The sequence below is a fragment of the Hemitrygon akajei genome, chromosome 31 (assembly GCF_048418815.1).
Source record: "Hemitrygon akajei chromosome 31, sHemAka1.3, whole genome shotgun sequence".
Classification (NCBI taxonomy): Eukaryota; Metazoa; Chordata; class Chondrichthyes; order Myliobatiformes; family Dasyatidae; genus Hemitrygon; species Hemitrygon akajei.
Genome location: NC_133154.1, coordinates 35,788,321 through 35,814,304, shown reverse-complemented (window position 1 = coordinate 35,814,304; position 25,984 = coordinate 35,788,321). Strand labels below are relative to the sequence as shown.

The 25,984-nt window shown below is 46.5% G+C and overlaps 1 protein-coding gene across 2 annotated transcripts in view; it reads right to left on the bottom strand.

The window, feature by feature from the left end:
• Window positions 1-25,538, bottom strand: part of LOC140719489 (paired box protein Pax-6-like) — a 32,016-nt gene extending 6,478 nt beyond the window's left edge. The window contains exons 1-5 of one of the 2 annotated variants that reach the window (XM_073034200.1): window positions 25,372-25,538; window positions 14,933-15,091; window positions 9,405-9,487; window positions 4,294-4,444; window positions 3,355-3,452 (exon numbers count right to left, since the gene is read on the bottom strand). In XM_073034200.1, coding sequence (XP_072890301.1) covers window positions 3,355-3,452; window positions 4,294-4,444; window positions 9,405-9,487; window positions 14,933-15,091; window positions 25,372-25,486 — 606 coding nt within the window. In that variant the 5' untranslated portion in view covers window positions 25,487-25,538. The remainder of the gene's footprint in view (window positions 1-3,354; window positions 3,453-4,293; window positions 4,445-9,404; window positions 9,488-14,932; window positions 15,092-25,371) is intronic. The other variant, XM_073034199.1, reaches the window with a different exon arrangement.
• Window positions 25,539-25,984: the final 446 nt, after the last annotated feature.

The following is a 25,984-nucleotide window of genomic DNA, read 5'->3' as shown; positions in this document are numbered from 1 at the left end:
CAGCAGGAATATGACTGGTAACAGGCTGTGCACTTTTCTCACTGCTGCCATCAGGTAGAAAGTACAGGAGCCTCAGGACACGCACCACCAGGTTCAAGAACAGTTCCTACCCCTCAACCAGCAGGCTCTAGAACAAAAGGGGATAACTGTACTCAGTTAAAGACTGTGTTATATTGTTATTTCATGCTCATTACTTATTGCTATTTATTTATAAACTACATTTGCAGAGTTTGTTTACAGTTTACAGATCACGTTTACAGTCACTGTTGCATAGATTTGGTAAGTATGCCCACAGAAAAAGAATCTCAGGGTTGTAGGTGGTGATGTTTATGTACTCTGATAATAAATTTTACTTAGAACTTTTGAACTTTCAACTGAGGGAGCATCACACAGTCGGTATTGAGGGAAAGTCACTCTGTCAGTACTGAGGGAGGGTCACACTGTCGGCACTGAGGGAGAGTCACACTGTCAGTACTGAGTGAGTTACTCTGTCAGTACTGAGGGAGGGTCACACTGTCAGTACCGAGGGAGGGTCACACTGTCAGTACTGAGTGAGTCACTCTGTCAGTACTGAGGGAGGGTCACACTGTCAGTACTGAGGGAGGGTCACACTGTCAGTACCGAGGGAGGGTCACACTGTCGGTACTGAGTGAGTCACTCTGTCAGTACTGAGGGAGGGTCACACTGTCAGTACTGAGTGAGTTACTCTGTCAGTACTGAGGGAGGGTCACACTGTCAGTACTGAGGGAGGGTCACACTGTCAGTACTGAGTGAGTTACTCTGTCAGTACTGAGGGAGAGTCACACTGTCAGTACTGAGTGAGTTACTCTGTCAGTACTGAGGGAGAGTCACACTGTCAGTACTGAGGGAGGGTCACACTGTCAGTACTGAGTGAGTTACTCTGTCAGTACTGAGGGAGAGTCACACTGTCAGTACTGAGTGAGTTACTCTGTCAGTACTGAGGGAGAGTCACACTGTCAGTACTGAGTGAGTTACTCTGTCAGTACTGAGGGAGGGTCACACTGTCAGTACTGAGTGAGTTACTCTGTCAGTACTGAGGGAGGGTCACACTGTCAGTACTGAGTGAGTTACTCTGTCAGTACTGAGGGAGAGTCACACTGTCAGTACTGAGTGAGTTACTCTGTCAGTACTGAGGGAGAGTCACACTGTCAGTACTGAGGGTCACACTGTCAGTACTGAGGGAGGGTCACACTGTCAGTACTGAGTGAGTTACTCTGTCAGTACTGAGGGAGAGTCACACTGTCAGTACTGAGTGAGTTACTCTGTCAGTACTGAGGGAGAGTCACACTGTCAGTACTGAGTGAGTTACTCTGTCAGTACTGAGGGAGAGTCACACTGTCAGTACTGAGTGAGGGTCACACTGTCAGTACTGAGGGAGGGTCACACTGTCGGTACTGAGGGAGAGTCACACTGTCAGTACTGAGTGAGTTACTCTGTCAGTACTGAGGGAGGGTCACACTGTCAGTACTGAGGGAGAGTCACACTGTCAGTACTGAGGGAGGGTCACACTGTCAGTACTGAGTGAGTTACTCTGTCAGTACTGAGGGAGGGTCACACTGTCAGTACTGAGTGAGGGTCACACTGTCAGTACTGAGTGAGTCACACTGTCAGTACTGAGGGAGGGTCACACTGTCAGTACTGAGTGAGGGTCACACTGTCGGTACTGAGTGAGGGTCACACTGTCAGTACTGAGTGAGTTACTCTGTCGGTACTGAGGGAGGGTCACACTGTCGGTACTGAGTGAGTCACACTGTCAGTACTGAGTGAGTTACTCTGTCAGTACTGAGGGAGGGTCACACTGTTGACACTGAGGGAGAGTCACTCTGTCAGTACCGAGGGAGAGTCAGACTGTCGGTACCGAGGGAGAGTCACACTGTCGGTACTGAGGGAGAGTCACTCTGTCGGTGCTGAGGGAGCATCACTCTGTCAATTATGGACTGGGTGATCCTCTGAACTACGACCCCCACCCTTCTTTCCAAACCTCCCCTCTCACGTTAGCAGGAATTTATCATCTGGCGAGCAGCAAACGAGTGTATGGTCACTGTCGTCCTTTGTTCCATTTCTTCAACAGTGTCACCCACCTTCTGTCATGTGAGTGAAGAGTTTACACATAACAGTGGATAACACTCACAAATTTCTGGAGAATCTCAGCAGGTTGGGCATCATTTATGGCCATGGATAAACAGTCGACATTTTGGGCCAAAGCCTTTCATCAGTGCCTGACTTGCTGATTTCTCCATCATGTTTTGCGTGTTACTGTGGATTTCCTGCATCTCTTGTGTTAATGAGATGGACAAGTCCATCAGTTACCAGTGGTACGGTCGGACCTTGACTACTTCACACATCGCTCATCATTAAACACAGACAGTATCTTGATCCGTCACATTGTCAAAATATCCAATGGCATGTCACCAGCTAGAGCAGGGACAGGCACAGCTGAACCATGTACGTGAGCAAATTGTGATAAGAAACAGGATAATTCATCGAATATCACACCTCTAGTAATGCTGGACATCATGAGAGGTCCCAATGGATCGTTATCTGTATGACGTGTCCCAGATAGACATCAGCTTGCTTTCATTGAGGCATGTCAGCAACTCTAGTTCATTAGGAGTTTGAAGAGGTCTGGTCTATCACCAAAGACTTTGGTAAATTTCTACGGATGTACGGTGGAGAGCATTTTGGCATGGTTGTCTGGTCCAAGGCACAGGATGGTAAGAGGGCTGTGGACCCAGCCAGCTTCCTGGCGCCGAGGACATCTTCAAGAGATGCTTCTTAAAGACCCTTACCATCCAGAGCATGCCCCCTTCTTATCACCACCCTCCGGGAAGACCTGAAGACCCACACTCAATGATTTAGGAACAACTTCTTCTCCTCTATGAACCCATGAACACTTCCTCATTCTTCACCCTTTCCACTATTTATTATTTTTATAACTTATAGCATCTTTCTTTTTTTGTGGGGAGGTGGGGTTGATGATCAAGGGGCCTTTCTCTTCTTTTCTTACGTGGTTCATGGCTACCCGGAGAATTGAAGAATTTTAAAGTTGCATAGTTTGATAATAAAATGAGCCTTTCAACCTTTTCACATCTTATACTATGCTGCTGTCACAAAACAAGACATTTCACAACCTATATATTATGTGACAATAACCCTGATCCTGATTTGATTCCATTCCTAATTCCAAGTCCAAAGGTAAGGACATTGATTGGAGCACTGAGGCACAGACCCAGCTACACGAAGTGTCCGAGTGGACTGTAGATTCCCATCTATCCAGTCAAGCTGTCAAGCAAGCTCATTTGGCACCCTTCCACGCGCAAAGGTAATGCTTACCTGGAGAGGGAGATTGTTTGCCATGGCAAAAGATGGCATTGGGGGAAGCCCGCTGTAGCTGTTTGTCAGAGAGGCTTCATTCCTGCTCATCATTGGACCTGGGGTCGGGGAGGGGTGAAGAAAATAACATCAGCATGAATATTAAATGCACTCGAGAGAGGGAAGACCTTCCACAACGTCAGGAGCACTGTTTAGCTAATGAAGCAGTTACTCCTGCAAGTTAAGATCCACACCAGCTTATTCATGCACAAAACATTCCAGAAATGGTTGGTTTTTAGTTGCTATCTGAGAGATGGATAGAGGTGAGAGGCCGTCTACTCCTCTTCGAAATGGCCCTGCGATTTTCTCTGTCTACCGGACAGGACACACCAGAGGCTGCAGATGCTGGAATCTGGATCTCAAACCAAGCTGCTCACGGTAGCATAACGGCCAGAACAACGCTTTACAGCACGTCAGCTGTTCAATTCCCTCCGCTGACTGTAAGGAGTTTGTACGTTCTCCCCGTGACCCTGTGGGTTTCCTCCGGGTGCTCCGGTTTCCTCCCACAGTCCAAAGATGCACATTACGGGTTCGGGTTACTGAGTTGTGGGCATGCTATGTTGCCAACAGAAGAGGAACGACAAATACAGGCTGATCTGCACAATCCTTCCTATTTGATTTGACACAAACAATACATCTCACTGTATAGTTCAATGTAGATGTGCCATCTTTAATCTCTGGAAGAACTCAGCAGGTCACACCTCATCTATGGAGGGAAATGGTTTGGAGTCGAGTCCATTCATCTGGACTGCATTTTGAAAGCAGGCTGGGTCCTTTGCAAGAACACCTCATCCATACGAAGGATGAATCCGGCGGAGTGTAAGAGCAGTTATAAACAGCAGAGTGCTACTATCATGATCACCCCCTCCCTTTACCCACTGGTTGGGCTGGTCTAATCACCTGAGGTGGTGGGTTGCGGGACTGGCTGGTACAACGATGGCGAGAAGCTGCTGTTGATGGGGACGTGGCTCGGGCCGCTGCACGCCTGCCTGCGCTGGTTCCGAAGCTTCTCTTCCCTTCTCCACTTGGCACGGCGGTTCGAGAACCACACCTGGTCGGGGTGAGAAAGGGAGAGTAACACGGGGGCCCCAGTGAGCAGTCTGCCTCGTGGACATTGAGGTGATAATGCCCTCTTCATATAACTACATCAGAGACCCGAATACACACACTCAACAGTCCAGGAACAGCAATGAACCCATGTACACTACCTCAACAATTCTGCTTTTTTGCACAACTTCTTTCATTTTTCTATGTATTTCTTATTGTAATTTATAGTATATTTTATGTCTCGCACTGTACTGCTGCCACAAAACAAGAAATTTCACAACATACACTCAGTGGCCATTTTTATTTAGTACAGGAGGTAACTTATAAGTGGCCACTGAGTGTCTGTTCACGGTCTTCTGCTGCTGTAGCCCAACCACTTCAATGTTCGGCATGTGGTGTGCTCAGAGATGATCTTCTGCACACCACTGTTGAAATGCGAGGTTATTTAAGTTACTGTCAGCTTGAACCAGTCTGGCCTTCCCCTCTGATCTCTTTGGAACGTGGCAGATACAGATAGGCAATCAATGCCCGGATCCCAAAAAGAACTTCAAAAAGAAAGAGTTGAAGAAATAACACATTTCAACAACAGAATTAAATGTGTTTGTTATGGGCCATGTCGTATGACATGGGCGATCATGGTCTTTCCATGACCATGATTGTTCTTTGAAACTTTTTCTACAGAAGTGGTTTGCCATTGCCTTCTTCTGGGCAGTGTCTTTACAAGACGGGTGACCCCAGCCTTTATAACCATATAACCATATAACAATCACAGCACGGAAACAGGCCATTCCGGCCCTCCTAGTCCGTGCCGAACTCTTAATCTCACCTAGTCCCACCTACCCGCACTCAGCCCATAACCCTCCACTCCTTTCCTATCCATATACCTATCCAATTTTACCTTAAATGACACAACTGATCTGGCCTCTACTACTTCTACAGGAAGCTCATTCCACACAGCTATCACTCTCTGAGTAAAGAAATACCCCCTCGTGTTTCCCTTAAACTTTTGCCCCCTAACTCTCAAATCATGTCCTCTCGTTTGAATCTCCCCTACTCTCAATGGAAACAGCCTATTCACGTCAACTCTATCTATCCCTCTCAACATTTTAAATACCTCGATCAAATCCCCCCTCAACCTTCTACGCTCCAATGAATAGAGACCTAACTTGTTCAACCTTTCTCTGTAACTTAAGTGCTGAAACCCTGGTAACATCCTAGTAAATCGTCTCTGCACTCTCTCTAATTTATTGATATCTTTCCTATAATTCGGTGACCAGAACTGTACACAATATTCCAAATTTGGCCTTACCAATGCCTTGTACAATTTTAACATTACATCCCAACTTCTGTACTCAATGCTCTGATTTATAAAGGCCAGCGTTCCAAAAGCCTTCTTCACCACCCTATCTACATGAGACTCCACCTTCAGGGAACTATGCACTGTTATTCCTAGATCTCTCTGTTCCACTGCATTCCTCAATGCCCTACCATTTACCCTGTATGTTCTATTTGGATTATTCCTGCCAAAATGTAGAACCTCACACTTCTCAGCATTAAACTCCATCTGCCAACGTTCAGCCCATTCTTCTAACCGGCATAAATCTCCCTGCAAGCTTTGAAAACCCACCTCATTATCCACAACACCTCCTACCTTAGTATCATCAGCATACTTACTAATCCAATTTACCACCCCATCATCCAGATCATTTATGTATATTACAAACAACATTGGGCCCAAAACAGATCCCTGAGGCACCCCGCTAGTCACCGGCCTCCATCCCGATAAACAATTATCCACCACTACTCTCTGGCATCTCCCATCTAGCCACTGTTGAATCCATTTTATTACTCCAGCATTAATACCTAACGACTGAACCTTCTTAACTAACCTTCCATGTGGAACTTTGTCAAAGGCCTTGCTGAAGTCCATATAGACTACATCCACTGCCTTACCCTCGTCAACATTCCTCGTAACTACTTCAATACTCTTTAGAGATTGTCTGCCTGGTGTCCGTGGTTGCATAACCAGGACTTGTGATCTGCACCGGCTACTCCCATGGCCTCACATGACCCTAATCGGTGAGGATTTGCTGAACAGGTGCTATACCTTGCCCTAGGGTGACCTGCAGGCTAGCAGAGGGAATGAGCACCTTACACCTCCTTTGGTAGAGACTCTCGGCCTGTCACCCAAAGAATTAAATTGCTCAGTTAATAAGGAAGAGGGCCAGGAATATTTTGTAACATAGGTTAATCTGAAAAGGTTTAGCACATATTTGAATCATTCTTCACTGCTTTTTAAAACACCAGGGAGCTGAGCAGATAGTGTTGAAGAGTAATGATTGTTATAATATATGCTATATGGCAGACAATCTGTGGAATGAAGAATTGAGGACATTGATTACTAGAATTGAGATGTAATGTTACAAGACCGCACTCACTGACACCAGAGACTGCAGTTACTGGAAATCTGGAGTCACGCACACAAAGTTGGAGGAACTCAGTGGGTCAGGCAGCATCTGTGGATGAACAATCAGCAATCAATAGGTTGAGACCCTTCATCTGGACTGGAAAGGAAGTGGGGGGGGGGATAGAAAATATAAAATGTTGAGGTGGGGCTGGAGCAAGAGCTGCCAAGTGATAGGTGGATCCAGGTGAGGACAGGATGATAGGCAGGTGAGGGGGGGGGGAGTGGGAATGATGTCAGAAGCTGGGAGGTGACAGGTGGACGTTTTTAACTGCAGGTCTGGACTCTTGCATAAAGAACTGAGGAGGAGAAATATCTTCAACAGAGACTGGTGAACCTTAGTAATTCTCTAGCCTGGGTCTCTGTGCAGACTCACTCATTGAGATTATTTAAAACAGAAATGGATAGACTTCTGGATAAGATGCGAATTGAGGTATTTATTGACAGAAAATCAGGCATGATCTTGTAGGACAGTTGTGGTGAACTACATATACCTGTCTGGAAACGCCCCTCTGCTGACTGCTCCTGTGGCTCCTCCCACAGACCCCGGTATAAAGGCGATTGGAGGTATGGCTCCTCCCTCAGTCTCCAGGATGTTGTGTGGTGGTCTCTTGCTACTAACCGTGGTTTCTTGCAGCTAATAAAAGCCTATCGTTCGCCTTCCGTCTCCGAGAGTTATTGATGGTGCATCAACAGTGAAGCAGACTCAAAGGGCCAGATGGGGAAATTCTGTTGCTAATTCCTACATCTATGTTCTAAAGTTGATAGATAGAGTAGGGCAAAAATCGATAATAATCTCAATGAATGGTTGAACAGAGTGATCAGCTATTTAACACTCGGACAGACTCTGAGCAAAGTTTACTGCATCTGAAGAGGAAGCTGATCAGTCCTACGGTACTGTGCAAAAGTCTTTGGCACATGTAAAAGAAATTCTGTAAAGCGATGCTTTCAAAAATAATGAAATAAAAAGTTTCTAAATACCAAAAAATTACTATAAAGAGCAGTAAACAGAGAAAAACTAAATCAAATCAATACTTGGTGTGAAACACCCGTTTCCTTTCAAACTGTAACAACCTCTTGGGTTCCCTGTTGTGCAGTTTTATAAGAAAATTGACTAGTGGGTTGTTCCAAGCATCCTGGAGATTTTGCCACAGTTATTCTGCAGGCTTTGACTGTCTCGTTTGCTTTTGTCTCTCCAGGTAATCCCAGACATCCTCGATGATATTGAGATCAGGGCTCTGGAGGCCATTCCATCTGAAAACTTATTTTAAAAATCTAGGGCACCTAAGATTTCGTACAATGCTGTATCTCTCCTGTCTCCTCATATTGCTGTAATGCTTTCCAATTCCAGTTCACTTTACACTGCATCTATCTCCCCATGGGCAGTGTATCACGGATTACAAACTGAAATCACTTACATCAGAGTACATTTATTATCAAAGTCTGTACAGTATACATGATACCATCTTGAGATTTGTCTCCTTACGGGCAGCCACAAAACAAAGAAACCTCAAAAGAACCGACTGAAAAACAGACTGCCAAAGCAGAGGGGGAAAAGCACACAAATCGTGCAAACAATAAAAGCCAGCGAACAGAGTTCAGAACTGAAGCTTTAAGACACAAAGCCGGGCATCACTGCAGCCGGAGCAGACCATAGCCTCAGTTCAGCACAGAGCTGAGTAAACATCTTGGAACCAGGCAGAAGCAGCCCATTCCTCACCTACCGTCCCGACACCCTGGCCTTTTCAATCTAGCCCGGCGCTTAAAACATTGGGTCAGTCTTTACTCTCAGACTACTCAGGAGCCTGGATCCCATCGCCACAACTCAGCCCGTACCCAAACTTTACATTTCAGCCCAGCACTTAAATCAATCAGACATCGCGACTTTCCTCATTCCCACCTCCACCTCCACTTGCCTCGACCGTGCATCGCATGGTACATTTAATACGGGAGGCGATTTAACAGCACGGTCAAAACAATAACAAGGCAAGATTTAATGTAGAGTTACCTGTATTCATTTTATAAAGATCAAAGTAAATTTATTAGCAAAGTACATATATGTCATATTCTGAGATTCATTTTCTTGTGGGCATTCACAGTAGAACAAATACAATCCTCAGCAGCTCAGAATCCTACAGCATCCTGAACTGGTGTGGATAGCTTCAACCACCACAAATCTGAACCATCTACACACTCACTTTCAAGGACTTTTTACAACTTATTTTCTCAGTATTTATCTTTTATTTTGCACAGTTTGTGTTCTTTTATACATTGGTTGTTTGTCAGTCTCTGTTAATGTATAGCTTTTTTTTGTAAATTCTATTGTAATTTGTTCCTATAAATGCCTGCAAGAAAATGGACTCAAGGTAGCTTCTGAGCTACGTACTTTGATAATAAATTTATTTCGAACTTTGAACAAGGATCTTATTTGATTAGACAACTCATTGAAGAAATGCTGAGTTATTCATACTCAAAGTGGCACGCAACCCTCTCCAGTTACCTGTATCCTGGCTTCAGGCAAGTCAATTTTGGCCGCTAGCCTTTCTCTGGCAAAGACATCTGGGTAGTGAGTGCGTTCAAATTCTTAAGGAAGAAATAAAGAGAATCAAGTTTACAGTGTGCCCTGCACAAGAGCCGTTGTAGAAAAAGTAAAATTCATTTAACTCTAGGATTCATCTCCCACAGATCCTATCCAGCTGTAGTCCAGGAATTTACTGTAGCATCATGGCTAAGTTAATTAATTGGTTTATAAATAAAGAATTGGTTTACTATTGGTAATTGGGGTTTTTTTACTGTCACGTGTACAGATTTTTTGTTTGTGTGCCATGCGGGCAGATCATTCCATATTCAAATACACAAAGAAAATAGGAATGGAATTGGTTTTCTATCATCATATATATGGAGATACAGTGAAAAACTTACACCCAAGGACTTCAGAGTATTCTTAACAGAATCCTCTTTAAATTCCCATACTCTTTAATCTTTAAATTGTAATACTCTATTCTGTATTCTTAATGAATATTAACAGAATGCAGAATATAGTGTTACGGTTTTTAAAGACTAGCTTTATTTCTCACATCTACATTGAAACTTACAGTGAAATGCACTGTTTGTGTCAAATCCAATCAGTGAGGGTTGTGCTGGGCAGCCCACAAGTGTGGCCATTTTCAGAGCATCAACTCTAACTGTACATCTTTGGACTGTGGGAGGAAACCAGAGCACCTGGAGGAAGCGCACACAGCCATGGGAAGAATCTACAAACTCCTTACAGGCAGCAGCAGGAATTGAACCCTGACTGGTGATCATGAGCTGGCTTTGTAAAATGATGCGCTAACTGCCATGCTGCCCAGAGTTACAGAGAAAGCAGAGTCCAAGGGCCAAGACAAGGTGAAGTGAGAGATCGGGAATTCATCTCTTAACGTATGGGAGATCGTTTTAAGAGTTTTATAACAGCAGGATAGAAGCTGTTCTTAAGGCTGGCAGTGCATGTTCTGGAAGGAGGGAACAAGGGAGAACGACCAGGGTGGAAGGGGTCCTTAATTATGTTGACCTCTTACCCAAGACAGTGAGAAGTCAAGACAGACTCCTATCCAGAAAGCTGAACTATTGATTGAGAGGTGAGAGGTTGAACCTCACAGATGGGAACTTAAACACAAGTAAACAACTGAGTATTGAGGGCTCTTAGTGAGATAACAGGGTCTTAAAGGTAGTTGGAATGTCATGATATTGGGGAGACTTCACTTGAAATATTGCATGCAGTTCCAGTCACTTACTCTAGGATGTCGTTAAGCTGGGAAAGAAGCAAAAAGGAATCACAAAGATGTTATTGGGACTGGAGGGCTTCAAAATTAAAGTAAATTTATTATCAAAGTACATTTACGTCATCATATATATCCCTGAGATTAATTTTCTGATGGGTATTCATAGTAAATACAAAGAAACAGTATAAAATCAATGAAAAATTGCACACAACACAATGGAAAAACAACCAATATCTGAAAGACAGCAAACTGTACAAATACAAAAAGAAAAATAATAATAAAAAATAAGTAAATAATAAATATCAAGAACATGAGATGGAGAGTCGTTGAAAGTGAGTTTCTGGGTAGTGGGGGTGAGTGAAGTCCAAGGCTCAGTGGGAAAAGCCTGTCTACAGTATAGACGGGTATCGATAGGGTAAAAGCAAGCAGGCTTTTTCCTCTGAGGGTGGGTGGGACTGCAACCAAACGTCATGGGTTAAGGGTGAAAGGTGAAAAGTTTAAAGGGAACATGAGGAGAAACTTCTTCATTCAGAAGGCTGCAAGAGTGTGGAATAAGCTGTCAGCACAAGTGGTGCATGTGAACTCAACTTCAATGTTTAAGAGAAGTTAGGGTAGGTACCTGGATAGTCGGGATATAGAGGGCTATGGTCAATGGGAGTAGGCTGTTTAACTGGTTCTGGCATGGATAAGATGGGCCAAAGGGCCTGTTTCTGTGCTGTACTTCTCTATGATTCTATGAGTTGTGAGGAGACACTGAATCAGTTAGAACTGTTGTCCCTGGAGCAAAGAAGACTTGAGGGATGGCCTTACAGAGGTTTACAAAATTTTGAGCAGCATAGATAAATTGGGTGGCCACTGTCTTTTTCCCAGAGTAGGGGAGTCTAAGACTAGAGGGCATAGGTTTAGGGTGAGAGGGGAAACATATTAAAGGGTCTTGAGCGGCAACTTTTTCACTCATAGAGTGAACTGCCAGAAGAAGTGGTAGAGGTGGGTACAATTACATTTTTAAAGATTTTTTTAAAAGTTTAGCTTTATTTATCACATGTAAATCAAAACATTGAAGTATGCAGTGAGATGCATCGTTTTTCAAGGATTGTGCTGGGCAGCCTGCAAGTGTCGGCAAGGTTCTGGCACCAACGTAGCACACTCCTAACCCTCACCTGTACATCTTTGGACTGTGGGAGGAAACCAGAGCATCTGAAAAAAACCCACACAGTCACAGGGATAACGTACAAACTCCTCACCAACTGCAGGGGGAATTGGCGCTGTAAAGCGTTACGTAGCAACTACACTATTTGGTGTTTACAGTACCTCTCCCCTCTTTTAGTGTCTTGGACTTTATCCCCGAGTCTGTCACGACTGTTCTGACTGGTTATCATCAGTTTCTCAAGCCATTCCTTCTGCCTCTCACCTTGTGCTTTGCATACAGCTCAGTCGGTTGCAGTTTGAGTTGGAAGGGAGTAGAGTTCAAATCCCACTCCTCAAATTTGAACACTCTGAACTTCAGCTAACTCTTCAATATAGTACAGTACTGAGGGAGTGTTGCACCACTGAACGTACTGCCTTCTCGTGGAGGCGCTAAGCTGAAAATTGCTTATCCTCTTGTGTGGATGGAGAATTAGGAAGTCATTCCTGCCTGTGTCCATCAAACTAGGAAGTTATTCCTGCCTGTGGTCATCAAACTTTACAGCTCCCCCCTCGGAGTGTCAGACACCCTGAGCCAATAGGCTGGTCCTGGACTTATTTCCACTTGGCATAATTTACTTATTATTATTTAATTATTTATGGTTTTATATTGCTATATTTCTACACTATTCTTAGTTGGTGCAACTGTAACAAAACCCAATTTCCCTCGGGATCAATAAAGTATGTCTGTCTGTCTGTCTGTAACACATGGTGCTGTTTCGGCAAACAGCACTCGAGATTCTAAAGAGGAAACCAGAAGTTTTTGCAGACATGGAAAGAGTGAAAGTGTTGAGAGTAGATGTTGGATTACAGGAAAATAACACTGGAGAGGTAGTAATGAGGAGGCAAGGAAATGGTGGAAAAGTTTAATAAGCATTTTGCATCAGTCTTCACTGTGGAAATCACTGGCAGTATGCCAGAAATTCAAGTATGTTGGGGCAGAAGTGATGGCAGTTGTTCTTACTAGAGAGAAGGTGCTCGGGAAGCTGAAAGAGTCAGAAAGCAGAAACGTCACCCAGACCATATGGATTACATCCCATGGTTCTGAAAGAGTCAGAAAGCAGAAACGTCACCCAGACCATATGGATTACACCCCATGGTTCTGAAAGAGTCAGAAAGCAGAAACGTCACCCAGACCATATGGATTACACCCCATGGTTCTGAAAGAGTCAGAAAGCAGAAACGTCACCCAGACCATATGGATTACACCCCATGGTTCTGAAAGAGTCAGAAAGCAGAAACGTCACCCAGACCATATGGATTACATCCCACGGTTCTAAAAGAGTCAGAAAGCAGAAACGTCACCCAGACCATATGGATTACATCCCATGGTTCTGAAAGAGGCTGAAGAGATTATAGAAGCATTAGTAATGATCTTTCAAGAATCACTAGATTCTGGCATGGTTCCAGAGGATTGGAAAATTGCAAATTTCACTCCACTCTTCAAGAAGGGAGAGGGGCAGAAAGGAAGTTATTGGCCTGTTCGCCTGTCCTCAGTGTTTGGGAAGATATTGGAGTCAATTGTTAAGAATGTGGTTTTGGGGTTTTGGGGTACTTAGAGGCACATGATAACATAGGCCAAAGTCAGCATGGTTTCCTCAAGGGAAAATCTTGGCTGACAAATCTGTTGGAATTCTTTGCGGAAACAACAAGCAGGTTAAACAAAGGGGAATCAGTGGAAGTTATATACTTGGATTTTCAGAAGGCCTTTGACAAAATGCTGCACATGAGACTGCTTAACAAGATAAGAACCCATGGTATTTCAGGAAAGGTATTAGCATGGAAAGAGGATTAACTGATGGGCAGAAGACAAAGAGTGGGAATAAAGGGAGCCTGTTCTGGTTGGCCGCTGGTGACCAGTGGTGTTCAGTGTTGGGACTGCTTCTTTTTACATTATACAGTATGTCAATTATTTGGATGACAGAATTGATGGCTTTGTGGCCAAGTTTATGGATGATACATAGATTGGTGGAGGAGCAGATACTGTTGAGGCAGCAGATTGACAGATTATGTGAGTGGGCAAACAAGGGCAGATGGAATATAGTGTCAGGAAGTGTATGGTTATGCACTTTGATAGAAGAAATAAAGGTGTAGTCTATTTTCTAAATGGGAAGAAAATGCAAAAAGCTGAGATGGAAAGGGACTTGAAAGTCCTCATGTTCCCTAAAGGTTAACTTTCAGGTTGAGTCAGTGATGAGGAAGGCAAATGCATTCATTTCAAGAGGACTAGAATATAAAAGCAAGGATGTAATGTTGAGGCTTTATAAGGCACTGGTGAAGCCTCGCTTGGATTATTGAGAGTTGTTTTGGGCCCCTTATCTAAGAAAGGATGTGCTGACATTGGAGGGGGTTCAGAGCAGGTTCACAAGAATAATTCTGGAAACGAACGGGTTTTCATATGAGGAGTGTTTGATGGCTCTGGGCCTGAATGAGGGGGATTTCATTGAAACATTTTGAATGTTGAAAGGCCTAGATAGAGTGGATGTGGAGAGGATGTTCCTATAGTGGGGGAGTTTAGGACTAGAGGGTATAGCCTCAGAATAGAGGGATGTCCATTTAGGAATTTCTTTAGCCAGAGGGTGGCAAATCTGTGGAATTCATTGCCACAGGCTGCTGTGATGGCCAAGTCATTAGGGGTATTTAAGGTAAAGGTCGATAGGTTCTTGATTAGTCAGGGTGTGCAAAGTTATAAGGAGAAGGCCAAGAGAATGGGGTTGAGAGGGAAAATGAATCATCCATGATGAAATGGCAGAGCGGACTCGGTTGTCCAAGATGGTCAAAGATGTACGGGTTAGTTGGAGTTAGTAAGTTGTGGGCATGCTCTGTTGGTGCTGAACATTTGCACTGTCCCCAGCACATTCTCAGACTGTGTTGGTCATTGATGCAAACAACGCATTTCACTGTATGTTTCTATGTCTCAATGTACTGTACATGTTAAAGCTAGTCTTTAAATCTGTAATCTTCGGAAGAATGAAGTGAGGTCATGCACTGCTTTGGATTAAGCTACAACGAGGGAAAGGCAAAGTTCTGGGGTCAGGTTTGCTCTGTGTTTATCTACACGAGTCGCTTGGCCCTGTCATACCTTTCTCCAGCGCCTCGATCTGATCCTGTGTGAAGGAAGTGCGGTTTCGCTGGAGTTTCCTCTTAAGCTGGAGCCGGATCTGGGACTCATCGGAATCTTCTCCATTCACGCTGATCCCACTGCCGCTTTCTCCTCTGACCTCCAGCTGCTGGCAGCTGTCTGTTTGAAAACAGAGGGGTGCAGAGTCAATGTCTTTCTGGCAGGAAGCTCCCTGGCCTTTGGGTTAAGTAAGGCAGCTCTCTAAAGCATACTGGTCCTTGGCTGAAGGAAAGATGTGCTTAAACAGCGTAACTCAAGTCCTCCCAGAACGTTCCAAAGAGCTTCACCACCACTGAAACCTTTCAGTTGCCAAGTTGGGAACACGGAAGCCACCGTGTGCACAGCAAGATCCCACTAAGAGTACTGTTGTGATTGCAGCACTATCTGTTGCCAAAGTGGAGCGTCAGATATACAGATGGCCTGGGGCACTACAGAATGACTTGTTCACTGCCTTCCAGCCACCTGAAAGCCTCAGTTTCAACATCTCATGTATACAAAGGGTCACCCCAAACTTTGACTGTCTGCCTCACCCCGCAGATGCTGCCGGACCTGCCGAGTGTTCTCTGTTTTTAGATATTCACCTTCAGTCGGGTGACTTAAACTGCACATATGAACATATGAAAGGTGTACCCTTGAGTCAAAGAGTCCCAGAGCACACAAACAGGCCCTTCGGCCCAACTCATCCATGCAGACCAAGACACCTATCTACCTGAATCCATTTTGCCTCTGTTTCCCTCTAAACCTTCCCTCTGCATGCACCTCGTCCAAACATTTTTAAACATAATTGTACCCACCTCTGCCATTTCCTCTGTGAGCTTAGCCCTCACTATCACAGTCTGTGTGGAAAAACTTCCCTCTAGTTCTCCTTTTAAATCATCTCACTCCCACCTTAAACCTATGCGTTCTGGCTTTAGAGTCCCACAGAGCACCGAACGTTACAAAATAATACAGGCCCTTCGACCCATGACGTTGTGACCTTCTCCAAGACCAATCTAACCCTTCCCTCCCACGTAGTCCTCCATTTTTCTTTCTGTGCATGCAGAATCTTCACAATTACAGACATTAGGGCTCCTTGATGTTGTCATAGCCAGGGAGAGAGTAGTGGGGATAAGCTCCCAGTGTCTATTGAATGCTCCCAATCGCATGTGTCTCAAATAGCCTCTGGCAACCAAGTCCAGCTCCTAGCCTTCACCCACAATGTTTTAACTAGCTCTAAGATCATCTAACCCTTCCCTCCTACGTAGTCCTCCACTTGTCCATCATGCATGTGCTTATCTAAGAGTCTCTTAAATGCCCCTAATGTATCTGCCTCTACCACCACCTCTGGCAGGGTGTTCCACACACCCACCACTCTCTGTGTAAAGGATTTACTTCTGATGTCCCACCCCCGTACTTTCCTCCAATCACCTTAAAATGATGCCTTCTCATTTCTACCCTGGGAAAAGCTTGAGGGAGCCCACTCGGGGGTAAGAGTGTCACCTACTGAACTAAAAGTGACCGTATAAAAGATGTATACTACATCCTGGAGACTGAGAGGCCGGGCTCAGACCTCCATCACCTTTATACCAGGGTCTGTGGGAGGAGCCACAGGAGCAGTCATCAGGGGGCATGTCCAGACAGGGATATGTAGTTCACCACACCACACACAGCCTGCAGGACCAGGGGAAAGCAGGAGAGGCCAAAGTCAGGCCACAGATGACCACCTTACTCCTCTGCAGGACAGCCAATTCAGGCCAACATGGTGCACAGTATAACTGCTAGAGGACATCCGCAAGGTGCAGGAACCTCAGACAAAATAAGCACAACCCCTGTAACCATGGGCGCCATGGCAACACAGCAGGTAGCATGACACGATTACAGCTCAGGGCGTCAGTTAGGAGTTCAATTCCGGCTTCCTCTGTAAGGAGTTTGTAGGTCCTTCCCATGACTGTGTGGGTTATTTTTCCAGGTGCTCTGGTTTCCTCCCACAGTCCAAACGATCACTGGTTAGTAGGTTAATTGGTCATTGTAAACTGTCCTGTGACTAGTCGAGGGTTAAATAGGCAGGCTGCTGGGTGGTATCGGCTCGGTGGGCTGGAAGGGACTGTTTCACGCTGTATCTCTAAATAAGATAAAGCAACTATTCAGGAAACAACAGGACAATGTTAGTCAAAGTTTAAAATGACAACGAAGAAGCTGCACACACCAGAAACCTGAAACAAAAAAACAAAAATGCTGGGAACATTCAGCAGGTCAGGCCGCATCTGTGCAGAAAGAAATAAAGTTTAGCGTTTCTGGTTGCAGCCTCTCCCAGACAAATAAGATAGTTTAAAGTTGTGATACAGAATAGGAGGGAGAATGGACAGATAACTCAAGTCGATCAAACTATAATCCACACCTCCCTTTGGCAGCAAAGTGGGAGGTGGGTTGTAAATGACAGTGGTAGATAGTCTGGAACCAGAGGACCTGGAAAATTAACAATTAGAACTTATCATCCAGTTTCCAGTAGCAACGTCGCTCCCTGCTCTGTCTCCAGCAGTTTCTGTGAACTGGTCCAATGGCTTCTTGAACAATTCAGGGGCAGGCTGGAGGATGGGTGTGTGGATCGAGCTAATGGCCACGTGATGTCCAGCTGTGGCTGCAAAAGAAGTCCAGGGGCACGTCATACAGTCTAACATTCTATTGGCTGCTGGGTCACCATGGAAACATTCAGGGAAATTAACCTCGGCTTAATATTTCACTAAGTGAAAAATTATTCCACTAAGCCCCATCGACCTGCACCTGGACCAGTGCTCTCCATACACCTCCTCCACGTACTTATCCAAACTTCTCTTAAACGTTGCAATCAAACCTGCAACCACCACTTCCACTGACAGCTCGTTCCACACTCTGTGAAGAAGTTCCCTCTCAGGTTTCCCTTTCACCCTTAACCCATGACCTCTAGTTCTAGTCTCACCCCTCCTGAGTTGAAGAAGCCTGCTTGCATTTATAGCCCTCATAATTTTGTACGCCTCTATCAAATATCCCCTCATACTCCTACACTCCAGGAAATAAATCCTAACCTTTCCCTATAACTCAGGTCCTCAAGACCCAGCAACATTCTTGTGAAGTTTCTTTGTACTTTTTGTTAAAGACAACAATCTTATAGTTATTTTTCCTGTTGGGGGTGTAGGGGAGGAAAGTTCTTTCCACCAAAAGTGGGAGGTGCCTGAAATGCTTTGCCTGGGATGATGGTGGAGACAAATTCAATAGAGGCTCTCAGATAGCATCAAGCTGGATAAGTCAATGGGACTGGATGAGATGTAACCCAGGCTACTGTGGGAGGCAAGTGAGGAGATTGCTGAGCTTTTGGTGATGATCTTTGCATCATCAATGGGGACAGGAGAGGTTCTGGAGGATTGAGAGTTGCAGATGTTGTTCCTTTATTCAAGAAAGGCAGTAGAGATAGTCCAGGAAATTATAGACCAGTGAGTCTTACCTCAGTGGTTGTTAAGTTGATAGAGAAGATCCTGAGAGGCAGGATTTATGAACATTTGGAGAGGTGTATTATGATTAGGAGTAGTCAGCATGGTTTTGTCAAGGGCAGGTCATGTCTTACAAGCCTGATTGAATTTTTTGAGGATGTGATTAAACACATTGATGAAGGAAGAGCAGTAGATGTAGTGTATATGGATTTCAGCAAGGCATTTGATAAGATACCCCATGCAAGGCTTATTGAGAAAGTAAAGAGGCATGGGATCCAAGGGGGCATTTCTTTGTGGATCCAGAACTGGCTTGCCCACAGAAGGCAAAGAGTGGTTGTAGACGGGTCATATTCTGCATGGAGGTCGGTCACCAATGGGGTGCCTCAGGGATCTGTTCTGGGACCCTTACTCTTCATGATCTTTATAAATGACCTGGATGAGGAAGTGGAGGGATGGGTTAGTAAGTTTGCTGATGACACAAAGTTTAGAGGTGTTGTGGATAGTGTGGAGGGCTGTCAGAGGTTACAGCGGGACATTGATAGGATGCAAAAGTGAGCTGAGAGGTGGCAGATGGAGTTCAACTCCGATAAGTGTGAAGTAGGTCAAATATGATGGCAGAATATAGTATTAATGGTAAGGCACTTGGCAGTGTGGAGGATCAGAGGGATCTTGGAGTCCGAGTTCATAGGACACTCAAAGCAGCTGCGCAGGTTGACTGTGTGGTTAAGAAGGTGTACGGTGTATTGGCCTTCATCAATCGTGGAATTGAATTTAGGAGCCGAGAGGTAATGTTGCAGCTATATAGGACCCTGGTCAGACCCCACTTGGAGTACTGTGCTCAGTTCTGGTCACCTCACTACAGGAAGGATGTGGAAGCCATAGAAAGGGTGCAGAGGTGATTTACAAGGATGTTTCCTGGATTGGGGAGCATGCCTTATGAGAATAGGTTGAGTGAACTTGGCCTTCTCTCCTTGGAGCGACGGAGGATGAGAGGTGACCTGATAGAGGTGTAACAGATGATGAAAGGCATTGATCGTGTGGATAGTCAGAGGCTTTTTCCCAGGGCTGAAATGGTTGCCACAAGAGGACACAGGTTTAAGGTGCTGGGGAGTAGGTACAGAGGAGATGTCAGGTGTAAGTTTTTTACTCAGAGAGTGGTGAGTGCGTGGAATGGGCTGCCGGCAACAGTGGTGGAGGCGAATACGATAGGGTCTTTTAAGAGACGTTTAGATAGGTGATGCACCATCAATAACTCTCTGAGACGTGAGGTGAGATATCGGCTTTTATTGACTGGAAGAAGGAACAAGCAGTAGTTGACCACCATACTACATCCTGGAGACTGAGGGCAGGGCTCAAGCTCCAATCACCTTTATACCGGGGTCTGTGGGAGGAGCGACGGTCTGTGGGAGGGGCCACAGGAGCAGTCAGCAGGGGGGGCATGTCCAGACAGGTATATGTAGTTCACCACAATAGGTACTGTTTTGTGCTTCAGGTTTTCTTTTTTTTTCCCCATCTTTTTATTATCATTATTAATAACAACAAAATAAAATTGGTACATAGATAATGGGATTACAAACGTACATATTTCAACTAACTATAAAAGATTACAAGAACAATGATTACAGTACAAATGAGTATTCCCACATCGTAAATGATACAATATACAAATAGACAAGGCAAACCTAGGTGTATCATAATATAAAATAAAAAGAAAAAAGAAAAAGGAAAAAAGAAAAAAATCATTATGCAAAAAAAGCTAATCTAAAAATCTAATAACTAATAGAAGAGAAAAAAACAAAAAAGAGAAAAAAAGAAAAAGAAAAAAGAGGGAAAAAAAGGGCTGTTTATAATATCTCGCAAAATTACAAAATCATCAGTGTCGTCAACTCCGATCCTCTTGACATATATGAAATCAAAACTGGAAAATCAAATAGGCCTGGAGGTTTTCTATGTTTCTATAGGCTCGTGAATGTGCAGATGATGGAGCGCTGTGGTCATTGTGTAGGCAGAAGGGATGTAAATAAATCTTTACTTATTATTTTAATACGTTTAGCTCAACACGGTGGGCTGAAGGCCCTGTTCCAGGTCCTATGCTCTCATTCCCAGAGAGAACACTCCACGGTCAATATCTTTTTCTGACTGTTGCATAGAGCAGCTTTCCAGAAACACGACGGAGGCTGGATTCATCTGTACTTACAATTCCCAGCTGAAGGAAAAATATTGGACATGGGAAGATTTCCCCCTGTGAGAGAAGATAAGGACACAGGGAGATCCCCCCCACCCCATGGGAGAGGGCAAGGACACCGGGATATTTCCCCCTGTGGGAGAAGGTAAGGACACCAGGAGATTTCCCCCTGTGGGAGAAGGTAAGGACACTGGGAGAACCCCCCCACCCCATGGGAGAAGGTAAGGACACAGGGAGATTTCACCCTGTGGGAGAAGGTAAGGACACCGGGAGATTTCATCCTGTGGGAGAAGGTAAGGACACAGGGAGATTTCACCCTGTGGGAGAAGGTAAGGACACAGGGAGATTTCCCCCTGTGGGAGAAGGTAAGGACACAGGGAGATTTCACCCTGTGGGAGAGGGTAAGGACACAGGGAGATTTCCCCCTGTGGGAGAAGGTAAGGACACCGGGAAATTTCACCCTGTGGGAGAAGGTAAGGACACAGGGAGATTTCCCCCTGTGGGAGAAGGTAAGGACACCGGGAGATCCCCCCCCACCCCATGGGAGAAGGTAAGGACACCGGGAGATTTCCCCCTGTGGGAGAAGGTAAGGACACCAGGAGATTTCCCCCTGTGGGAGAAGGTAAGGACACCGGGAGAACCCCCCCACCCCATGGGAGAAGGTAAGGACACAGGGAGATTTCACCCTGTGGGATAAGGTAAGGACACAGGGAGATTTCCCCCTGTGGGAGAAGGTAAGGACACCGGGAGATTTCATCCTGTGGGAGAAGGTAAGGACACAGGGAGATTTCACCCTGTGGGAGAAGGTAAGGACACAGGGAGATTTCACCCTGTGGGAGAAGGTAAGGACACAAGGAGATTTCCCCCTGTGGGAGAAGGTAAGGACACAGGGAGATTTCACCCTGTGGGAGAGGGTAAGGACACAGGGAGATTTCCCCCTGTGGGAGAAGGTAAGGACACCGGGAGATTTCACCCTGTGGGAGAAGGTAAGGACACAGGGAGATTTCCCCCTGTGGGAGAAGGTAAGGACACCGGGAGATCCCCCCCACCCCATGGGAGAAAGTAAGGACACCGGGAGATTTCCCCCTGTGGGAGAAGGTAAGGACACCAGGAGATCCCCCCCACCCCATGGGAGAAGGTAAGGACACAGGGAGATTTCACCCTGTGGGAGAGGGTAAGGACACCGGGAGATTTCACCCTGTGGGAGAAGGTAAGGACACAGGGAGATTTCCCCCTGTGGGAGAAGGTAAGGACACAGGGAGATTTCACCCTGTGGGAGAGGGTAAGGACACAGGGAGATTTCCCCCTGTGGGAGAAGGTAAGGACACCGGGAAATTTCACCCTGTGGGAGAAGGTAAGGACACAGGGAGATTTCCCCCTGTGGGAGAAGGTAAGGACACCGGGAGATCCCCCCCCACCCCATGGGAGAAGGTAAGGACACAGGGAGATTTCCCCCTGTGGGAGAAGGTAAGGACACAGGGAGATTTCACCCTGTGGGAGAGGGTAAGGACACAGGGAGATTTCACCCTGTGGGAGAAGGTAAGGACACCAGGAGATTTCCCCCTGTGGGAGAAGGTAAGGACACAGGGAGATTTCACCCTGTGGGAGAGGGTAAGGACACAGGGAGATTTCACCCTGTGGGAGAAGGTAAGGACACCGGGAGATTTCACCCTGTGGGAGAAGGTAAGGACACTGGGAGATTTCCCCCTGTGGGAGAAGGTAAGGACACAGGGAGATTTCACCCTGTGGGAGAGGGTAAGGACACCGGGAGATTTCACCCTGTGGGAGAAGGTAAGGACACAGGGAGATTTCCCCCTGTGGGAGAAGGTAAGGACACCGGGAGATCCCCCCCACCCCATGGGAGAAGGTAAGGACACAGGGAGATTTCACCCTGTGGGAGAAGGTAAGGACACAGGGAGATTTCCCCCTGTGGGAGAAGGTAAGGACACCGGGAGATTTCACCCTGTGGGAGAAGGTAAGGACACCGGGAGATCCCCCCCACCCCATGGGAGAAGGTAAGGACACAGGGAGATTTCCCCTGTGGGAGAAGGTAAGGACACAGGGAGATTTTACCCTGTGGGAGAGGGTAAGGACACAGGGAGATTTCACCCTGTGGGAGAAGGTAAGGACACAGGGAGATTTCCCCCTGTGGGTGAAGGTAAGGACACCGGGAGATTTCACCCTGTGGGAGAAGGTAAGGACACAGGGAGATTTCACCCTGTGGGAGAAGGTAAGGACACAGGGAGATTTCACCCTGTGGGAGAAGGTAAGGACACAGGGAGATTTCCCCCTGTGGGAGAAGGTAAGGACACAGGGAGATTTCACCCTGTGGGAGAGGGTAAGGACACCGGGAGATTTCACCCTGTGGGAGAAGGTAAGGACACTGGGAGATTTCCTCCTGTGGGTGAAGGTAAGGACACGGGGAGATTTCCTCCTGTGGGTGAAGGTAAGGACACGGGGAGATTTCCCCCTGTGGGTGAAGGTAAGGATACCGGGAGATCCCCCCCACCCCATGGGAGAAGGTAAGGACACAGGGAGATTTCCCCCTGTGGGAGAAGGCAAGGACACAGGGAGATTTCACCCTGTGGGAGAAGTTAAGGACACAGTGAGATTTCCTCCTGTGGGTGAAGGTAAGGATACCGGGAGATCCCCCCCACCCCATGGGAGAAGGTAAGGACACTGGGAGATTTCACCCTGTGGGAGAAGGTAAGGATACCGGGAGATCCCCCCCACCCCATGGGAGAAGGTAAGGACACAGGGAGATTTCACCCTGTGGGAGAAGATAAGGACACAGGGAGATCCCCCCCCCCCCATGGGAGAAAGTAAGGACACAGGGAGATTTCACCCTGTGGGAGAAGGTAAGGACACGGGGAGATTTCACCCTGTGGGAGAAGGTAAGGACACAGGGAGATTTCACCCTGTGGGAGAAGGTAAGGACACTGGGAGATTTCCCCCTGTGGGAGAAGGCAAGGACACGGGGAGATTTCCTCCTGTGGGAGAAGGTAAAGACACGGGGAGATTTCCCCCTGTGGGAGAAGGCAAGGACACTGGGAGATTTCCCCCTTTGGGAGAAGGTAAGGACACCTGGAGATTTCTCCCTGTGGGAGAAGGTAAGGACACTGGGAGATTTCACCCTGTGGGAGAAGGTAAGGACACAGGGAGATTTCCCCCCTGTGGGAGAAGGTAAGGACACAGGGAGATTTCCCCCTGTGGGAGAAGGCAAGGACACCGGGAGATTTCCCCCTGTGGGAGAAGGTAAGGACACAGGGAGATTTCACCCTGTGGGAGAAGGTAAGGACACAGGGAGATTTCACCCCTGTGGGAGAAGGTAAGGACACAGGGAGAATTCCCCCTGTGGGAGAAGGCAAGGACACCGGGAGATTTCCCCCTGTGGGAGAAGGTAAGGACACAGGGAGATTTCACCCTGTGGGAGAGGGTAAGGACACAGGGAGATTTCACCCTGTGGGAGAAGGTAAGGACACAGGGAGATTTCACCCTGTGGGAGAGGGTAAGGACACAGGGAGATTTCACCCTGTGGGAGAAGGCAAGGACACCGGGAGATTTCACCCCATGGGAGAAGGCAAGGACACGGGGAGATTTCCTCCTGTGGGAGAAGGTAAGGACACGGGGAGATTTCCCCCTGTGGGGGAAGGTAAGGACACAGGGAGATTTCCCCCGGTGGGAGAAGGTAAGGACACCGGGAGATTTCACCCTATGGGAGAAGGTAAGGACACCGGGAGATTTCACCCTGTGGGAGAAGGTAAGGACACCGGGAGTTTTCCCCCTGTGGGAGAAGGCAAGGACACGGGGAGATTTCCTCCTGTGGGAGAAGGTAAGGACACGGGGAGATTTCCCCCTGTGGGGGAAGGTAAGGACACAGGGAGATCCCCCCCCCACCCCCTCCATGAGAGAAGGCAAGGCCTCTGTTTCTCATCTAAATCTCCAACAGGAGCATCCCACAGCACTGTACAGAGAGGGAGAAATACCTTGAGTTCAAGCTTCTGAAATGGGACATGAACCTGCAGTAAACAGGAACAGAACTACAACCTGCTCTGTCCACAGGCAGCAGAGAAATGTTATCACTGGAGGAGATAATCTGGCCTATCAGACCCACGTCCAGCAAACAGGTTCCAACCAGCAATAATCCCACCTCCCAAGTTCAGGTCCACCACTCTTCAAACTGTTTAAACGTGATGAGGAGTTACAGCCTGCATCTGGAGTACTGTGAGCAGTTTTGGACCCCATAATCTAAGGAAGGATGTGCGGGCCTTTGGAGGGCCCAAAGGGGCTTCACAATAATTATCTCGGCAACAAAAGGGTTAACGTGAGAGGCGTATTTAAGGGCTCTGGACCTGTACTCGCTGGATCTTAGAATGAAGGGAATCCTACAGAATATTGAAAGACCTAGATAGATTGGACATAGTGAGGATGTTTCCAATAACAGGAGAATCTAGGACCAGAGGGCACAGCCCCAGAATACAAGGACGGTCCCTTTAGAACAGAGATGAGGAGGAGGGTGTTGAATCTGTGGAATTCAGTGCCACAGATGGGTGTGGAGGGAGGCCAAGACAATCGGTGTATCTAAAGCACAGGTTGATAAGTTCTGACTTGTAAAGGCATCAGAGGTTATGAGGAGAAGGAAAGAAAATGGAGTTCGTTGAAATGGAAAATATTTCAGCCATGATTGAATGGCAGACTTAATGGGCTGAATGGCTAAATTCTGCTCTTATACCTTATGAAGACATATCCTTGTGACAAGTCACTGGCATTACCTGCACTGGCCGGTCCTCCCACTGAGGTTCCCTGGTACCAGCCTGACCGCCCTCCCCAGCTCCCCGGTGGTACGTTCAACATCCGTAACTTGTTGTACATCCCATCGGCTCCCATTGGGCGGTCCTCAGCAGCCAGGGTGCGCAACGCTCCGCCTGCAGACAGAACCTAACACAGGAGACACAATTCTGGGGTCAGTCTATTCAATACAGTATCAACACAACAGACACTGATGCAGGAGTGAGTGCAATGGATTAGTTTAAAAAAACTTTTTTGGAGATACTATGCACAACAGGCTCTTCTGGTCCAATGAGCCACATCGCCTAGCAGCCCACTATTTAACCCCAGCCTAATCACAGGACAATTTACAATGACCAATTAACCTACTAACCGGTACGTTGTTGGACTGTGGGAGGAAACCAGAGCACTCAGAAGAAATCCACGCGCACAGCAGCGAGATTTGAACCTGAGTCACTGGCGCTGTAGAGCGACATGCTACCTGCCACCTTATAATGGGGTAAGTACAGAATGGAATCTGATAGAGGGATACTTATCTAAAATCCCTGCGCTAGTGAGTTGTGGGCTAGAATACAATTGAGGGTTTGAAGGGGAGAG